Genomic DNA, 20,490 nt, shown 5'->3' on the forward strand with positions numbered 1-20,490 from the left:
TGCCAACAAATATGGATAGGGAAATTACTTATAATAGCAAATTACAAAAAAAAAAATAAAATCTTGAATCAGGAGGCGGAGGTCCAAGTGGAAGAGATGGTAGAGGAAGAGGTGGTGGAGTAGGTGGAAGAGGTGTAGGATGAGGAGATAGCCAACACTGTTTTTGTGTTTTTTTCTTGGAGGCACTCTGAAAACGGGCAGTGTTATAATCTCGTGGCCACTCTCTCTGTATGCAGGCCATGTAATACTGCACATGTTTTTAGAGTGAAAACAATGAGTACAGCATTAAGTAGGGGATGTGGTCATATTGCTGGTGGTCGTAGTGTAGCTATTACAGTGAGAGGCCCTCGTCAATCTGTGTCTACTATGCATCTAAAAGAAACACCTTCCTATGGTGCAGGCAACAGGACATTCTGTGTAATTTTGTAGGCCCGAATAATTCTAGATTAATGGTGAGGCCAGAACAAGTAGAGGTGGTTTTAGATTGGTTGGCAGAGATTGCCTTCAATTCCTTCGCTTTGTCTTCCACCCGGTCCCCTGCTGGAAGCGCAGACTTTGCACCTGCAACTTATTGGTATCTGTTTTCCTCCTCACCCCCTTAAAAATCAGGCAAGCAGTCTGAGCCCCAAGTCATGCTGCAAGCACGTCTGCTTTTTGATGACTCTGCTGGCTATGGTTCAGTGGGCCATCCACCTGGCCCTTTCCCACAAGTGGAAGAGATTGAGTGCACTGATGCCCAACCACTTGTTCTGTTTGCACTACCCCTCACATGTACTCATCTTCAAACAGTCTATGCACCATCGCAGCACATCTCTAATGATGTTGATGAAACACAGGTGCCAAATGCTCTCCGCTTTGTGCAGACTGGTAAGGAGGGCAGAGATGAGTACTGGGTGGAACATCATGCAGAGAATATTATTTTTTTTTAGACCACAATTGATTCCATAGTGCTGTACATGAGGAGGGTTACATACAAAACACAAATTGAAATTGCAGTGAACAAACGAATAGTGACAGGTACAGAGGGAAGAAGACCCTATCATTGTGGCCTTACATTCTACAGGATAATGGGGAAGGATACAATTGGTTTGAGAGCTGCAGTAGTTGTGGTGTTAGAGAGGTGCCAGTGGGGTTATTGAAGGCTGTACACTGTTCAGAAGACATGGGTTTTCAACTTCCGCTTGAAAGTTCTGAATGTAGGGGATAATCAGATGTGTTGGGCCACAGAATTCTACAGGATGGGGGATACTTGGGAGAAGTCTTGCAGGCAATTTGATGAGGAATGTCTGTTTTTTTAGAAGAGAAGGAGGTATTAGGTGGACTAGACATTACGTGGCACTGGTGGGAGATATTGGGAGATCAGTTCAGAGATATATGGAGGAGACAGATTATGTACGGCTTTGTAGGTCAGTGCTAGTTGCTTGGAGAGAATACATTGTGAAATTGTGAGACAATGAAAGGATTTGCAGAGAAGAAAAGCTGAGAAGTAGCGATAACAGAAGTGGATTAGTAGGGCAGCAGATTTATAGACAAGTTGGAGGTGTGATGATGCGATGGGGGATGATGGGGACCTAGACCCTACATGGACTCAAGGCCATACAAGTGACGTGGGCAGTTCGGAGAAAGAGGTGGTGGTCACGCTGCCACAGCTGCACAGAAAACTAGGGAGTAGGGTGAAAAAGCATCAAGGCCGGCCCCCTAAACATTAAGCTAGCTGCTACTTCGCACCGCTGCCAGCCCTTATCTTTTTCTCTGTTCATGTTGGCTCCTCCCACTCCACTTCCTCCACTATCCCCTCATCTTGTCAGAAAGTGCTGAGTTTTGGCATTCTCACCCTGCTGCTGCTTTCCAGTCTATGGTGCAGCATCACTTTGGCCTTCCCACTTCCCACTTCATGTACAACCTAACCACAATATACAACTCCACCTTGCTTATGATGGAGAGATTGTGCGAGCCGCAGCACACGATAGTGGAGTTTCAGCTGCAGGATGCATGGGTGAGTCGCTCTGTGAAACAGCGCCACTTCTAGACCAATGAGTGGGCCTCTATGCGGGATGTGTGTGCAGTGTTGCGTTGTTTTGAGTACTCCACAAACATGGCCAGTGCTGATGCCATCAACAGCGTTATCCTCTCAAATTCTATGCTTCCTTGAAAAAACACTTAAGGCGATGATGAATAAGGTATTGGCATAGGAGGAAGAGGAGGAAGATTAGTCATGAGCTATATGGGGGAGAGAGATTATACATGGCTTTGTATGTCAGTGTTAGTAGCTTTTAGTAGATACTTTGTGGAATTGGGATACAATGAAGGGATTTGCAGAGGGTAGAACTAGAGGAGTAGGAAGGACAGAAGTGGTATAGTAGGACAGAAGAGTTAAGGTACCTGATAATACACGGCTGGTTATTACACTGTGTCAATGTCAGAACTGCTGCTGAAAGTACTTGCTGTCCGTGCATGCTTTTGGCATTCTCACCCCAACTGCTGCTCGCCTGTTTGCACTGCAGCTTCATTTCTACCTTCCCACTCACCATCTCATATACGACATACCAACAAGGTGGAACTCCACCTTGCACATGCTGTAGAGACTGTGCGAGCAGCAAAAGGCAATACTGGAGTTTGAGCTGCAGCACACACAGGTGAGTTGCTTTTCAGAACAACACCACTTTACGACGAACAAGTGTGCTACCATGTGAGTCATGTGTGCTGTGTTGTGCTCTTTCAAGTTCTTCACAAACATGGTCAAAGCTTGTGTGCTGCCTAGAAAAAAAGAAGCTTCAGGCAATGATGGATGAGGTTGTGGCACAGGAGGAAGAGAAGGAGAAACGGGGAACATTCACACTATTATCAGGTCAGGCGTCCAAACATGTTTAGGAGGATGTGTTCCTGTACCAACAGTGGTCAGGTACACAAATGTCCAGACAGGGACAGTGAGGATGAGGAAGAGGATGAGGAACAACCATGTTCACCGCAGAGTGGCACTCAAAGCAGATCATGAGCATCACTGGAGCGTGGCTGGAGGGATAAAGACGATACACCTCCCACCAAGGCCAGCTTGTTTTTGCATAAGGCTTGCACAACGACCGACAAGTTGCCCAGATTGTTACAAATTCATATTACTGGGTGGCCACCCTGCTGGATCCCTGCTACAAGCACATTGTCAAATCCTTATTTCTGTCACTAGAGCGAAATCGTAAAATGCAAGAATACAAATGCATGCTGGTAGGCACACTACTGACAGAATGATGAAAGTATGTGTCTACACATCTCCACATACTGAGTGATGGGCCTGGCCCATTTAACTTTTGGATCTCCAAATTGAACACATGGCCTGAACTTGCCCTTTAAGCCTTGGAGGTGCTGGCCTTCCCTGCGTAAAGTGTACTGTCAGAACGTGAGTTTAGCACAGCATGAGGTGTGATCACAGACTGGTGCATGCACCTATCCACAGCTAATGTGGGCAAGTTCACATTCATTAAAATGAACCAGGCATAGATCCCACAGTACTTTTCTGTACCTTCGGCTGAATATAAAAGTATAAACTCACTGAGCCATTGTTATTTTCCACCGGAGTTTGTTTGTTTTATTTTCCATTCATAATATTTTGGATCCTAACCAAATTAGAAAATAAACAAATAAATAAATAAAAAATGCGGTTTTTATGCATCCACACATGCCTCTACAGAGGCTTTTTTGTAGAGTACTCTGACAGACGTGTGCAGAGTACACACACAGGATTTTTGGCACCATATTCCCACAGAAATGGTTGCAGATTAGAAACATTTGTTTTTATGGCACAGTACTCCCACAGACATGAGTGCAGAGTATAAATCTTTTTTAGGGCCACAACTCGTACAGACACAGCTGCAGAGTATAATTATTTTTTAGGCACATTACTTGTACAAACATGGCTGCAGTGTACACAGAAGCTTTCTAGACTTTTTGGCACAATACTTACAAAGGCTTTTTTGGTGCAGTACAAAGACTGTTTGGCACAGTATTTCCAGAGCTTTTTGGTACAGTACAAACAGAGGCTTTTGAGCAAAGTACTCCCAGAGGTATTTTGGTGCAGTAGAAACTGAGGCTTGTTGGCACAGTACACACAAAGGCTTTTTGGCAGAGTACTCTCATAGGCTTTTTGGCACATAACTCCCAGCGTTTTTTTGGTACAGTACAATCAGAAGCTTTTTGCCACAGTACTCCCAGAGGCTTTTTGGTACAGTGCAAACAGAGGCTTTTTGGCAAGCAAAAGGGATTTTTTTTAGACACAGCTCACAAAAAGATGGCTGCAAAGTAGAAACATTTTTTACATTTTAAATTTTGACCCACATGTGGGAGACGGCTGTATAGTAGAATCACTACTTGAATAAAGAAAGCTGTAGAGTAAAATATTTTTTTCGGCCCACAAATGGGGAAGAGACAGCTGTGTACTATAATTTTTTTTTAGAAGCATTATGTGTATAGGCACAGTGGTAGAAAAAAACACATTTTTTGGCCCAAAAATGGGAAAAAGTCTACTGCACAGTGGAAAATTTTTCTTAGAAACACTACTCACAAAAAGGTGGCATGTCACAATTCAACTGGCGAGTGACCTGGGACTAGCGGGCACCTTTACCGGCCCTAGCACTAGGGGGCGCCCTAGCTTTCTCTGTTCCCCAGGATACTTCAGATGGCAAAGATGCCGGGGCCTCCGTCCTTGCTTTATTTCCTACAACAGCCCTACGTCTGTCCCCTTCCCCCACATGGGGAAGAGAGGCGCTACTGTGTACCGCAGTACACCAACCCAACAGACAGGGGGACAGAGACAAGGGTACAAAGAAAACTATGCAAACACACAAAATATAGGGGGAAGAAATTAAAATGGGAAAGGATAAGGAATTTCCAAGTGTACAAACCAAGCAACAGTCGCTAGTAAACTCCTTCAACTCTCCTTTACCATACCAGCTTCTCTCATTCCAGATCTGTGTAGCTAATGCTAACTTAGACAAGGACCTGGTAATCGAACCCGGGTTTTATAGGGAAGAGGAGTGGTTAACCAAGCAGAGCAGAGTCAATATTTGGCATGACTGTGATGGCTCCAAAAGTACCTACAGCCTAAACAATTGTTAATTGGCTGCTGTACAGCCTTTCAACAAACTTTAATAGCCATTCAAACCCAAACAGCAAACAAGACATCCTGATTAAAGTCCATGTTTATGGTTCAGTCCGGACACTAGGTGTCCGGTATGGACTCCGAAATTTACAGTTTGAGTTTGCTCATCCCTAGTAATAAGTTATTTTGTTTTCACTTATCTGTGATGTAAGAGATGATCTTTATGTAGGGTGTTAACTCTGATCAATTGGTGTTAGGGCTAGCGGAACGCACCAAATAATTAGATAGATAGAGTAAGGTGCGTTCGCAGCCCGGGGTCCACCATGCAGAGATGAAACCTGCTGCTAAGTAATGACGGACTATATGGCGGTACAATATGGATTCACACATGGGTTAACTTCACCCAGTATGAAGAAAGCAAACCCTGTTACGTCACAGGGCCGCAGTACCACACAAAGAACGCAAGCAAGGAGTCTCAGGACTCTACCCCTAGACTCAGGATTAGAATACAACTAGACCTCTTGCGCTCTACACCACAACTGGGGGGTCAGCGTAACTGAAATAATAATGCAAATGCACGGGAGTGCGTGCAGTGCGGCTCTGGCGGATGCCACTAACTACCCAGGCTTGGGCAAGGAAAGCGCTGTGAAAGCGCACGGCGCCGCACTGGCGGTCACAGCAATTTGACGCTGTGTTGTGTGTCACGTGCTGATAGCAAGTCGGGTGCTACATAGCAATCATCCACCTTACATGAGCAGTCACAAGGGAGGGGATAATTAATGAGCGACTTTCACACATCAACATACACACATTTACAAGTGTACACTAGCGCATGGCCGAGAGGCCATGCAAACCTTTTATAGTGGCAGTGCTACAAGACCTTCCAGATGGTCCAATAGGAGCCGCAACAGGACCTGAGCATGTGACCCCCAACCTCCAATGGGAGGTCGTTCCGTGGGCATGCTCAGTAAGGGAAAAGCAGGACTTAGTCCCAGAAAGACCTGCTCGCTGCTGTTCTGGCTACAAGAACAGAGCCTGGAAGGGCAGTAGTAACCAGTCATCCAGTATCAGCCTGAGCTAGATGCTGGGACCGACATCTCCACTGAGCAGACTGCACTGCAGCTGGAGAAGAATGGGAGACCGCAGCGGAGATGGTTTGAGATTCCCCCTGTGCTGAGGCGGGAACTCGACACCTATCAATTGGTTTCATAATACAGGAGAGTGTGTAGTCCATAATTAACATTGTTTTTAGTGGCAATATATTCATGATATTATTCAATAGTGGTTTGGTCTTTATGGGATCAAATTTATTTGATTTACAAACTCTTCAAAAGTGCATTCTACCTCTGGTCCACAAACTATCCATCAAAGTAAAGCATCTGGGTTTTAAGTCAAACCTCCATTGCCTTTGATTATAGCATTATTCTCACTCATGTGCTTCGTCAATGGGCATATTGGAAATGATCAACCTGTATTGTTAACAGTAAATTTTTCCCAAGGATCTCTTGCCAAACCTTTCATTATTTTAAATAGTGGCTGGTCATATGTTATAACAGGTGTCTGTCCTGCATTGGTTATGGTGGTTGCTTCCTTAATAAGGTTCATGGTGTTCCATAACATAGCAACAGACTTTGAAGATGGGAGGAGGAGAAATTGCTGCTATTGAATTATATCCATTGTTCTTTTGACTGTGAAAGGCAGCCTAAGTTGGATTTTTGCTCCTTTCTTCTTCAGTTTCCTTGATATCTATAAGTCTGGCCTCATGATCACACCAAGTGTATTCAGTCACTATTTCTGGACATAAACTCAGTTGAGAAGCCTTCTAGTCAAGTTGTTCTTTGCAGAGAGCTTTTCATTTTGATGCCTGCTTGTCTATGAAATTGCTGGCAGTGGCTAATTTTGCTTAGCTCAAGCAGAGATAAAAAAATGTAGATACGTTGAAAGAAAATTAATAGAATGATTCAGCAGATAAGATTTTACTACCTATGGAATGATTAAATTAATTGGAGGGCAGCTACAGCACGTCACAGGGAAAAAATAATTACTAGAGGTGATGAACTATCTGTTGCATTTTGTTAAAAATAAAGTACCCTTCATAAGCATCAAAGTTAAACACTTTAACAACCACTTTATAATGTAATTTGTTTCTATGTGATTAAAGGCAAGTATATTCTAGGAGAACAAAAATACAATCCTAAAAGCATGTGGGTTTTCTATACTCAAGAACAGACCAAGAATGACAGCTTTTAGATCAAGAGCCCCTAACCTGTGGCTCAAGAACCATGTAATGCGTGCAGACCCATGATTTGTGGATCACATCTCTCTGTCAGCTTGGTTCCTTAGCACCAGGTCTAGCATACAGCTATAAAGTGAATGACACCAGATGGTGACTTTTATGACTAACCCTAGTGGAAAGACCGTGCTTGAAGCTGGATGTAATAGTGTGGTGGATGTGAGAATACAAAATAGGGGTAATATGGCAATCCCTGAATGTAAGTATGCTACCAATAAGGGTAGAAAAGGCAGAAGGTCTCAGTGAGACTTCTGTTGAGAAGCTTTGGCTATCATTATATCGCTAATGGTGAGTTCAGGGTGACACTACAGTAGGGCCGTGCTGGATATAACTCAGTATTGTATGTAAATATCAAGATAGGAAAGGTGTAATCCATCTGTCAGTGGTTGCCTGGCAGCTTCGAAAGGGCTAACATAGACAGGGCTAGTGCAAGCAGCTCTGCCTAACAGATCCCAGGGGCAACCCTGGACCCTGTCCCTCAACTCCTGCAAAGGAATCAGGACCCAAACAAGGGCCCCTGGCCTTGGACCATGGAATAAGCAACTGAATGGGGGCACAGACGAGCAGGAGCACAAAACTATATCTGGCAGCTTCCAACAGTTTGCTGGAAGCTTTAGAAGAGTGTGTTGCTTTCCAATTAGCTGAAGCAAGGATCTGATAACATCAGCTGGGCATGGCAGCACACACATCCATATGGCCAGATTAGACAACACTGCATGTCCCATACACCCTTACCTTCATGGCTGGATGGTCCCAGCTGTCCAGAGCTTCTGGTTCTGAATTCTCTTCTATCACCAGCGATGCCTGCAGAGTGAATATGGCATGGTGATAGAAGCAGAAGCTGCAGGAATAGGCTTTGGTGGAGATGTGACAAAAGATTGGGAATCACCTTGCTAGACAAATAGAAATGTGTTATATCTGAATAATTCTTCTGTAAAATGTAATCTCAAGGCAACAAGAAAATTTAACTCAATAGTTTATTATGCAGGAATACTAGTGGTAACGGAAAAACAGGAACTTTTTTTCACAATTCACATTTGAAGGAAGGGGTACTGAAGTTGCTTTAATTCATTAACTATTGTTTGAAAGCAAATAGTTCATGTTAGATAGATCTACTGGATGCCATCTTTACTCTGATCTAAAAAAGGGGTCCACTGAATTCCCAAACACCTTATCTATTTTGAGACCGTAAAAAAAAAAAAAAAATTATCAACGGCTTTGGAACCCCTTTCCTCCAATGTGTATTGCGTGAAAAAAGTACCCATTTTTCCTCCTGGAATAGGATTCCTGTTCACAATAAATCTTGGTGAACCCCATCTAAAAGCACCAGCTGTGAGGGAACCTTCAGAAACGGTAAAACTTTCCACTTCCACTGCACAAATTTATTGTTGTGTTTCCAAATATGCACAAAATGGGAGCATCTATACCTGTATGATTTCTGAGCCTGTTTTGTGTGTACATACTCAGCCGTTCACTTGTAGTTTTTCTCCAGACTGTTCCAGCCTTATGAAAGTAATACAAAGTGGTTACAAACTTGTATATGCTCAGCTGTATTGAAAGAAAAATGTTATAGGTCTCAAAATATGGGAACACAAATGAGTTTGTAAGTATTTTTCTTGTGCAAATGTATGAAAAATTAAAAAATATATACATTTGGAATAACTAAAATTTGAGTTACCGACAGAATAAATATAACTAATACATGGAACACCACATAATTTAAAATGTTAAAAAGCAATGTTGGAATTAGCTTTCTGTGTCTTTAAAGTGAACTTATGTCAAATAATGCTATTAACTTAGAGATACATGGTTAATCTTCAAATTATTAAAATGATTAGCATTAGAAAAGATCCTGGTCAACCTACTAAAAGTACTGGACTCAAAAGAAAATGAACTTTATTCCACCCGGTAGCCACAGTTTTTCAGTCATACAGGCATGTCACTGTGGCTAGAGTCACTGTTATCAGCATCCCCCGACACTTTGACTGACAGCCAGCTCTGTACTGATGCACTGACTGATGCACTGCAGAGCTGACTGATAGTCAAAGCGCCAGGACATGCTTACTAATTTCATTTTCTCCCAGGTGCCTCACGTTCAGTGGCTAGCAGTGTTGCTTTGCAGTGCTAGGGTCTTGGGCTCAAATCCCACCAAGGACAACACCTGCCAGGAGTTTGTATGTTCTCCCTGTGCTTGCATGGGTTTCATCCTGGTACTCTGGTTTCCTCCCACACTCCAAAGACATATCAAAAGGTAATCTAGAATGTGAGCACCAATGGGCACAGCGATGATAATATCTGTAAAGTGCTGCAGAATATCATGACATTATACAAGTAAAGCATAATAAAAACAATGCTATTAAGCTGACTCTATATCTGCAGGTTAATATTGGTGTCCGATATGACAGGTTCCCTTAAAGACTACGATGAGAAAACTATTGCTACACTCATATTTGTTCATATAAAACATGCTTGCTTTTACAGATATGTGTCTTGTGTAATCGGCTGCCCTTATGAAGGAAGAATTGATGCTCAAAAAGTAGCAGAGGTAAGATGTTATTTATAACTTAATAAGGTTAAAAATTTCATAAATTGACGCTCATAAAGTAGCAGAGGCAAGATGTTATTTATAACTATTAATAAGGTTAAAAATGTCATAAATTTCGCATATCTAAATAAATTTGAACAATTTACGATTCAACTTGTGCTGATGAGAGTAGTACTTATCAGCTGACGCCTGACCATCTGTAACCTTTTCAGCGCCGGTCAAAGCTTCTGTCATCTATGTGACAGTGGGAATGGCAGTGCTATGACTGGCAGTAACATGTAAATTTACCTCCAATCGGACCCAGTGTTTCCCACGCTGTCAAACAAATGACAGTTTGAGAGCCAGAAGCTTGTGAAAGCGTGGGAAACACTGAATGTTTGAGACCCCCATTCATTTGAATGGGGTCAGGGTTTGGGTTCAAGTTCGGGTATAATTATGATTATTGTTATTACAAGATTTATTGATTCAAATGTACTTTGTTTGTGGGACCACCCTTTTACATGTGGCGTTTTTTCTCATAGACTTCAATAAAAACATAATCATATGAAGGAAGCCTAAGGGTACCCTCAATTACAAAATTTTGGGGAAAATGAAGACATTTTTGGCATGTTTTTCCTTGTTTAAATGTTTATATCTGTGATTTTTTTTTCTAAGATTACCTTCACATATTTGGAATTACCTTCAGATTTCATTGCGCGAAGTTCTGAAGCTAATCCATTGATCTGAAGCAACCCCATTCAGAATATATACTGATTATCTATCACAAAAATTTGTGTAACAAAACTACAGAACTCGCCCTTACTGTTTTTTGCACCCTTACAAAATGCAGCATGTGTTGATGAGAATTGTAGTATTCACAACAGATGGAGTACCACATATTGGGAACACTGTTTTAAAGATTGCAGTCTTATTAATCATTTTTCCCTAGAGTTCTCGATAAGAAAAGTTAAAAACAACCGCAAAATTTCAGTTCAAGATTTCTGAATGATAAAAAATCGAAATTCATGAAATTCATGACATTTTTACAAGTCAAAATTAATACTGCCCAAAATCTTAAATATGCAGCATAATGTATTGTTTGTTTTTACTCAGGTCTCTAAAAGGCTGTACAGTATGGGTTGTTATGAGATCTCACTTGGGGACACTATTGGAGTTGGAACACCAGGCAGTATCCGAAAAATGCTGGAAGCTGTAATGAAAGAGATTCCCGTCCATGCTCTAGCGGTTCACTGCCATGACACATATGGGCAAGCTTTGGCCAATATTCTTACAGCAATGCAGGTATAGCTCAACTATTTTTTCTATAATTAGGAAAAATGAGCAAATATTAAAAGATCCCAAAGCCAGAGATAGGTTAATGGAAAATTAACATCTTTATAATTTTCTTAATTGTTTTAACCTAAGCTTTTTAGGACCTGAACCCATTGTTTCCAATACAATTTTTGATCCAACATTCTGATGTGGTGAAAAGTCTGTTGACAACTGATGAATTTTTCATCAGTTGTGATCACTTGAGTTGCATCAAGCTCAAAAAAAGCCTTAGCTAGCAGCAATAGATATATGTGAGCTCAGAAAAAGAAAAGAAACATAGAAAAGACCATAACAGTATCAGGATGGAAATAAACAAATGTTACAATTTCAAAAGTAGAATACAGTCCCGCTAATGGTTTCCGAGGTCAAATACAATGTAACAATCTTTAGAAATCAGTGTTCCAAGTTCAGTAGGTTTTAAAATGTGAAGTGATATAACTACATAAAATGAAATAAACCAGCTGTGAGCAATAACAAAGCAACAATACCGACATACCTAAAATAATGAACATAAAGGTAAAATATCCATAAAAACAAGAGGAAGAAAGGAGAGGGAACGCCGAAAGTAGCTTTCTTTTTGCCCAGTAGTAAAGGTGTGGATGAAGTGTCAGCACCCCTTCTGAAGACTTGCTGTAAACATGTCTTTAATGTTTTGCATTTTTTGCTGTTTTAACCCCTTCACGCCATGGCCACTTTGCATTTTTTTTCATCTTAGTTTTTTCCTCCCCTTCTTCCAAGAGCCATAACTTTTTTATATTTCCATCACTATAGCCATATGGAACCTTGTTTTTTGCGGGATGAGTTGTGCTTTTAAATGGCACCATTGATTTTACCATATACTATACTGGAAAATGGGAACAAAATTCCAAGTGTGGTGAAATTGCAAATAAAAGTGCAGTTGCACAATTGTTTTGTTTTTTTTTTATTTGCCATGTTCACTATATAATAAAACTGACCTGGCAATATGATTCTCCAGATCAGTACGAGTATGCACATGCCAAACATTTATAGTTTATTTTTCTTTAATTGTGGAAACATTATGAAATTTTGAATGAAATTTTTTTTCATTCATTGATGTTTTGATAGCTTCTTATTGCATTTTATTGCAATGTTGAGGTGGCCAAAAAAACGTAATTCTGACTTTTCAATTTTTTTTCTCAGTACTCTGCAGTGCTTACCAATCTGATTAATTTATTTTATATCATGATATATCAGACATTTTGGAATGCAGTAATACCAATTATGTATATTTTTTCAATTGTTATATTTTCAGTGGGGCAAAAGGGGGGTGATTGAATTTTTTATTTTTTACATATTTAAAAAAAACATTCTTTTCACTGTTTACTGAATTTAATAGTCCCCTTAGGAGACTTAAATTTGCCATTGTTCGATGGCTTGTGCTATACATAGCATTGCTTCAGCACTGCACAGTAGTGTGGGATATTGATATTAGTAGAATAAATACTCTGTTACTCTGCAACTGTGTCGTTATGCTGTTTGTAAAAAAACTAAGATATGATCCTCTGGCACATGCGGTAGAAATGGCTGCTGCTGTATGTGACCCTATGACTGCATCTGCTGTGTGGCACAAAATCAGTGCTCATCTTAATAATGCCCACCACTGTGCCTTTTACAAAGTCAAATGCCTCATTTGTGCCCTCTAGATGGTAAAATGAATGCCCTTGCAAGTGTCCTAGAAAACAGTGTCCACATTTTGCTCCTTAGAAAGTAATAATTCCCCCTGTGCGTGTTTGGTGGTCTAAACAACCATGAATAAGGCTTATCGGAGCTGAAACGCGTTGGTTGTATCCATTGTGACCACAACCGCACTTACTATATTTTTATGGATGTGATTTATTTCTTTAATAAAATTGGACATTTTAGTTACCTGCTTCTACGCTGGATTTTTCCTCTGCCAGAGTTATTGCTACAAAAAGTGACACTGGTCAGATTTAAAAAATTTGTCCTGGTCATGAAGTTGAAAATTAGCTTGGTCACTAAGGCGATAATCAGTTCAGCCCTTTGGGACGTTAACCATTTGAATGGTTTCAAAAATATGTTTTTTTAGTGTCACTATATATGGGGTCAATTAATGTTGCATACTTTGGAAGACAGAAGATTATAAAAAAAAAAAAAATGATTGTATACTGTAATACAGTATTATTAACATCCAAAATGAGAATCTAGAGTGATATTGCATTAAAATATGAAATTCAACAACATTTACAGCTATCACAGCATTAATTTTAATATGAGGAATATTATAAGAAAGTTACACATGTAAATGAAAAAGTTCAAAACTTCTGCTGCAGTTTTTGTTATTTGTTGCTAGAGGGCAATGTTGTACCTTTTAAAACATTGCTTATTATAAGGTATCAGCAAGAAAAAAATCATGATTACATTTATTTGCTAACTTGTGAGAAAGCATTCATTTAACACTTCATTCCCATCCGCTCCCTAATTTTTTTCAGCCTTGCTTATTTCCACAAGTACTGTGCAGGATCTCAGATGTTCTATTTATTCATGTCTGCTAATCTGCCTTTACACTTATCAATTTTTAATTCCATTTCTAAATCTATTAATATTTAAGGGGTAATCTGATTTCAGAAAATACATAGTATTCATTGCCTAAATTTTGAAGGTTAATCTAAGGAATAAAACATTTTCTAGGAGATTACAATGTGCCTAGTTTATGGACATAAAGTTACATGATACAATTTTGTATATTGCAGCTATATTTAGGAGTGAAATGGTATGGAAATTCGTTATGAATCTGTGAAAAAAAAAATCAGCATTTTTTTCTAGTAGATTTATTGCAGATTATGTTGTAGACTTGCCATGAATTTCATCCCGCTCATTGCAAATCGCGACCCCTTTTATTGCATTTTAGTAACCCCTTTAAATACTTTGCTAGAGGTGAGTTGGGGTAAATTGCTGCTTGACAGTGACAGGTACATGATAGTAGGAATAATGGTGAATGACTGTGAAATACATTAGAAGACGGAAAAAAAGTACATAAAGCACTAAATAACTATGGAAACAGAGCTGAAGATAAAAGAAACCGAGAGATGGCAGAAGAGGCAGCAGAAGAAATTCAGTATTTTATACATGTAATGTTATCCCAGACTAATTCCGAAAAATAAAAACCAAAAACATGGGCCAGCACACCTGTTAGGATGAGTGTAATATGTATTTGCACACACACTATGACCATTAGCCGAAAATATATAACCTAGAATAAATACAAAGCATAGATACTCTACAGCAAATAAATAGTAACAAGTGTAAAAACAGTAGTTCCGTAGTTGCAATTTTTTTTAATTAAAAAAAACCCGTAAAAGCACCCCCAAATGTAATGAGCTACCAGAGTTGGGACTATCCTGATTGGGTACACCTTGTCAAGGGGGGAACACTTTTTCTTGTTTTTGAAAAAAACAACTTGTTTTTTACATGTATTACTGTTGAGTTTCTATGTATTGTTTTTATTCTAGATTATATTTGATAAAGGCCACAGTAGGAATAGGAATGAGCACCACTTACACTAATACTAACAGGTGTGCTGGCCCATGTTTTTGGCTTTGTTTCTAGCAGCACTATTGTATTTTTTTGTACTATAGCCCTGGAATGGTGTCACTAATGCAAGTTCCCTGCCCCTCGTATTATACTTACCGGTCACCATCTTCCTTCTTGCCACTGTTCCGATCAGTCTTCTGCAGTTCATGACTTACCAGATCGCTCCAGTGTTTGCTATGTGAGCCGGTGGTCACTTCTCAATATAAGTCTATGGGAGTCAGAATGAGCCTCTCATAGACTTAGAGTACATTGAGAGCTTGTGGCTGTTACCTCTCCCTTCTGGTCAAAATTTGCACTCACAAAATGGCAGATCAGTACCAGAGTGGCACCAGCAACAGCTGAAGACAGTGGTTGGTGATTATATCACTAGGGGCAGGGAACTTACATTAATGCCACTACTCCAGTGTTGAAATAAAAAGAAGCCCCTGAGTTGTACTTTTAGTTTCTGCTACTCAGTACATTTGGGAGTGTGTTCACCCCCTTGGTCTGTACGTCATTATATAGTCAGCTTTCCACATGCAGGTGCAAAACACAGTATGGCCCAGGTCCAGCTCTGTCCCTCTCTATTTTAAGGCCTACTGGTATGTAGTGATGTAAGTTGCAAGAGTAGGGACCATCCTGATTGGTTACACTTTATTGCGGGGTGATGTTTTTTACACTTTTTTTTTACTTTTTTTTATGTAAAGGAACATTCCAGTGATTGTTTTCTTTTCAGAGCTTTAGGGATGCTTCTAATGTAAGGTCCATGCTCCTAGTCTTATACTCACCTTCCGGCGTCTTCACCTTTTTTGCCACCACTGCAGTTCCGAAGCAGCATCTTGTGACAACTTCCAACTGGCCAGAAGTCACAAGTTACATCGTCAGCTCTTAACGCAAGTCTTTGAGGGCCACAATAAGGCTCTCATAGACTTGCATTGAGGATTGACCTTCAACTCGCTCCAGAAAACACTGGAGTGACCAGGAAGGTTACAAACTACCGGAGACCGACTGGAGCGGCAGTGATAGAAGGTGATGATGGTGGCAGGTAAGCATGAGACTAAATGAAGGGACATTAGATTCAAAGCACCACTCTAGTGGTAAAATAAAAAAATACACTGGCGTGGAGCTTCAAAAATTGGTAACAAAATGTTAGGGGTCGAGTTCCCACCTCTGCACAAGGGAAATCTCGGGCCATCTCCACTGAGGTCTCCCATTCTTCTGCTGCAGTGGAACCTGCTCAGCGGAGACGTTGGTCCCAGCGTCTTGCTCAGTCTGACTGTACAAAGAGTTACTGCTGCTTTTCCTGCTTCTGCCATTGAAGTCAGTGCTGGGCAGCGGCGAGCAGACGCTTCTGGGACTAAGTTCTGCTTTTCTCGTTCTGAGCATGCCCAGAGTAAGATCTCTCAGTGGAGATCAAGGGTCACATGATCAGATTCTGCAGCTGAGGCCATTTGTCCTTCAGGAAGGTCCTGTAGGTGCTCACGCTCTGTGGCAACCTCTCATTGGTCGTTCTAGGAAGGTCCTGTACGTGCTGCAACTATTTAAGGCTCGCATGGCCACACGGCCATGCGCTAGTATTGTTCTTTGTTATGTGCTTTACGCCAGTGTGGTCACGTGAGAGTGTGTTCAGGGACCCGGCTGAAATAAGCCCCTAGAATGCTGGCACCTCCGGCGAGGAGTTTGTGTCTGTATGTATTCAGGGACCTGGCTGAAATAAGCCTCTAGAATGCTGGCACCTCCAGCGAGGAGTTTTGTGTGCACGCGTGACCACTTACTGCTCTCTGTTTGGGCAGTTAGCCTGTGCCTCTGTGAAGTCTAACAGGGCACAGTGCCTTGCTTTCACGGCTACTCGGTGAATTAACTGAGTTAGTCCATACCGCCATATAGTGCCGCCGTTTGCTAGCAGCAGGTACTCCTGCACGGTGGACCCCGGGCTGCGAACGCACCAATATCAATAAAAACATCTCTATTTACTCGGTGCGTTCCGCTTAGCCCTAACATAGTACTAGAGCCAGGGTCTGGCTAGTAAATGGCGGACATTCAGCAATCCTTGTGGTATATCCAGCAGCTGGAGGGTAGGTTGGCGGCTCTCGAGAGCTCAACCTCAGCTGTGGATGTTACCGCAGTTGCTGTTCAGGCTGCTAGTGTGGCTGCAGCAACCTTGTCCACTGACACCCCTGTTCCGACATTATCTCGCCTCCCGCTGCCAGAAAGATTTTCTGGAGATAGCAAATCTTGTAGGGGATTTGCGAGTCAGTGCTCAATTCACCTCGAGCTCCTGGCTGCACGTTTTCCCACAGAGCGGGCTAAGGTGGGATTTATTGTGTCTCACTTGTCGGACAGGGCGTTGGAATGGGCTACGCCGCTGTGGGAGCGTGGCGACCATGTGGAGCAGAGTGCTCCGCTGTTCCTGAGCACTCTGAAACAGGTCTTTTTAGGACCTCAAGTCACCCATGACACGGCACTCCAACTGCTGGCATTAACTCAGGGTGAGTCCTTGGTCAGCCATTTTGCCGTCCGCTTTCGTACTTTAGCCTCTGAGCTGGAGTGGTCGGATAAAGCCCTTATCCCCATATTTTGGAGGGGCCTGGCTGATCACATTAAGGACGCTCTGGCCACTAGGGAGATTCCTGCCACACTGGAGGAGTTAATAACTGTCTCTACTCGAATTGACCTCCGTTTTAGTGAGCAGAGGTTAGAGCGAGCCCCATGTAGGCAGAGGTTTCGGCTGGCTCCCACCTTCGCCAAACCTCTGGAATCTTTGGTCCTGGTTCCTGAGTCACATGAGGCCATGGAAGTGTCACGAGCGGGATCTAAGTCCCAGACCGCTTGTGCACTCAAGGTCTGTCATGTTTGCCAGCAGTCAGGACATCTTGCCACCAGATGTCCCCAGCGGTTAAGGAAACGTCAGCGTCTAGTGGTAGTAGATGGAGGTACACTAGACATGGCGACATTTGCCTCCAAATTGTCCTTTAAGGGGACAATTATTACAGGCTCATACTCCCACTCGGTAGAGCTCTGCGTGGATTTTGGGTCGGAGGGCAATTTTATGTCTTCTGACTTTGCCCAATGTCAGGCAATACCCCTGGTTATGCTAGCTCAACCAGTAACGGTACGAGTGGTGAATGGGTCGACACTGCCCTCATGGATAACACACCAGGCCATCCTTCTTACTCTGTCCATGTCACCATCCCATCAGGAGATTATATCTCTGCTCGTCATTCCTGAGGGAATTGATGAGGTCCTGTTGGGGATACCTTGGCTACGGTACCACTCTCCTCATATCAAGTGGTCCTCAGGCAGAATTCTGGGATGGGGTGAATCTTGTGGGGGTAGGTGTCAGAGGGAGTGCGTTCAGGTTGCTACTACAGAGGTACCTGCAGATCTATCCTCGCTCCCCAAGCAATATTGGTCTTATACAGACGTGTTCTCCAAAAAGGCGGCGGAGACCCTTCCGCTCCATCGCCCCTATGACTGTCCTATTGAATTCTTGCCTGGTGCTGAGCCTCCCCGGGGTCGAGTTTATCCGTTATCTCTCACGGAGACGGAGGCAATGTCTCAGTACATTCAAGAGAATCTGGCAAGAGGGTTCATCAGGAAGTCAGTGTCTCCTGCTGGGGCTGGGTTCTTCTTCGTGCAGAAGAAGAATGAGGAACTTCATCCATGTATAGACTACAGGGGTCTTAACGCCATCACCGTTAAGAATAAGTATCCTTTGCCCTTGATATCTGAGATCTTCGATAGGCTTCGGGGAGCAAGGGTGTTTACTAAACTAGATCTGCGGGGTGCTTACAACCTGATTCGCATCCGTGAGGGGGACGAATGGAAGATGGCTTTTAACACCAGGGATGGGCACTATGAATATCTGGTGATGCCCTTCGGGCTCTGTAATGCCCCAGCCATTTTCCAAGACTTTGTGAACGACATCTTCCGGGATATGCTCTCCACCTCGGTCGTAGTCTATCTGGATGATATTCTCATCTACTCTCCAGATATTGACTCCCACGGGAGCGATGTTTGCAAAGTCTTCGACCTCCTACGGGCAAACTCCCTCTATGCCAAGTTGGAGAAGTGTATGTTCGAGCAGGAGTCCTTACCTTTTCTAGGCTATATCATCTCCGCCCAGGGATTGGCTATGGATCCTGCCAAACTGCAGGTGCTGATGGACTGGCAGGAACCCCATTCTCTTAAAGCGGTGCAGCACTTTATGGGGTTCATTAATTATTATCGCCAGTTCATTCCGCACTTCTCAACTTTGGTAGCTCCCTTGGTTGCCCTCACCAAGAAGGGGGCAAATCCCAAATTGTGGTCTGAGGAGGTCTCCAAGGCCTTTATCTCCATAAAGTCACACTTCACTAGTGCTCCCATCCTACATTGCCCCGATGTAGATAAGCCATTTATCATGGAGGTGGATGCCTCATCTGTTGGTGCTGGAGCAGTCCTCTTCCAAAAGGATGCTCAAGGTTGGAAGTATCCTTGCTTCTTCTTTTCTAAGACCTTCTCACCAGCAGAGAGGAATTATTCCATCGGGGACAGGGAGTTGCTAGCCATGAAGTTAGCTTTCTCAGAGTGGAGACATCTCTTGGAGGGAGCTCGCTTTCCCTTCCAAGTCTTCACAGATCATAAAAATTTGGTGTACCTGCAGACAGCCCAGCGGTTAAATTCTCGCCAGGCCAGATGGTCCTTGTTCTTCTCCCGGTTTCATTTCACCCTCCATTTTCTTTCTGGGGAGAAGAACATTCATGCCGACGCTCTCTCTCGCTCTGTTGTGTCATCTGTGGAGGAGGAAGAGGAGCCTCAGCTTATTGTCCCCACCGAGAGCCTGAGAACTGTGGCTCCGGTTTTGCTAGAGTCTGTGCCTCCGGGCAAGACTTTTGTACCATCCAGTTTGCGACCGGAGGTTCTCTGACATCTGAGTTACTGGCGAGGATATACTGGTGGCCTCGTGATGTCGCAGACTATGTTTGGGCGTGTGTCTCTTGCACCAAGAACAAGTCCCCTCGGCAATGGCCAGCTGGGTTGCTTTACCCTCTGCCAGTGCCAGACAGGCCCTGGGAGATGGTCGGGATGGACATTGTGGTGGGCTTACCCAAGTCTCGTAGTTGCACCACTATCTGGGTGATCACAGACCATTTTTCCAAAATGGTTCATTTGGTGCCTTTTCCACGGTTACCTTCAGCACGGGCTCTGGCAGCCTTGTTCATCTTTCGCTTACACGGTATGCCGGACAAGATTGTCAGTGACCGGGGTCTCCAGTTTGCGTCTCGATTCTGGAGGGAGCTTTGTCATCTACTCAGTATTGAGTTAAATCTCTCCTCGGCTTATCATCCCGAGACGAATGGGTTGGTTGAGAGAGCCAATCAGACTCTGGTCACTTATTTACGACATTTTGTTTCTGCCAGGCAGGATGACTGGGCATCCTTGTTACTGTGGGCAGAGTTTGCCCTTAACAACGCTGTAGCCGACTCCACCAGTCAGACTCCTTTCCTCCTTAATTACGGCCAGCATCCGCGGGTTCCTGTGCCTATGCCCATGTCCTCTGCTGACTCCAGGGTGGCAGACTGGGCAGTGGAGGCACGAGACATTTGGGACCACACTCAGAATGCCATCTGGCCCTCCAAGGAGAGAATGAGGTCCTCCGCCGATGCACATCGGCGCCCTGCCCCGACCTTTGCTCCTGGCAACTTAGTGTGGCTCTCC

At 42.9% G+C, this 20,490-nt stretch overlaps 1 protein-coding gene across 2 annotated transcripts in view; it reads left to right on the top strand.

Moving 5' to 3' along the window:
* Positions 1-20,490, top strand: part of HMGCLL1 (3-hydroxy-3-methylglutaryl-CoA lyase like 1) — a 125,199-nt gene that overhangs the window by 83,685 nt on the left and 21,024 nt on the right. The window contains exons 7-8 of one of the 2 annotated variants that reach the window (XM_077292889.1): positions 9,864-9,927; positions 11,020-11,208. In XM_077292889.1, the coding sequence (XP_077149004.1) occupies positions 9,864-9,927; positions 11,020-11,208 (253 nt within the window). The remainder of the gene's footprint in view (positions 1-9,863; positions 9,928-11,019; positions 11,209-20,490) is intronic. The other variant, XM_077292890.1, reaches the window with a different exon arrangement.

This window comes from Ranitomeya variabilis, chromosome 2 (assembly GCF_051348905.1).
Source record: "Ranitomeya variabilis isolate aRanVar5 chromosome 2, aRanVar5.hap1, whole genome shotgun sequence".
Lineage (NCBI taxonomy): Eukaryota > Metazoa > Chordata > Amphibia > Anura > Dendrobatidae > Ranitomeya > Ranitomeya variabilis.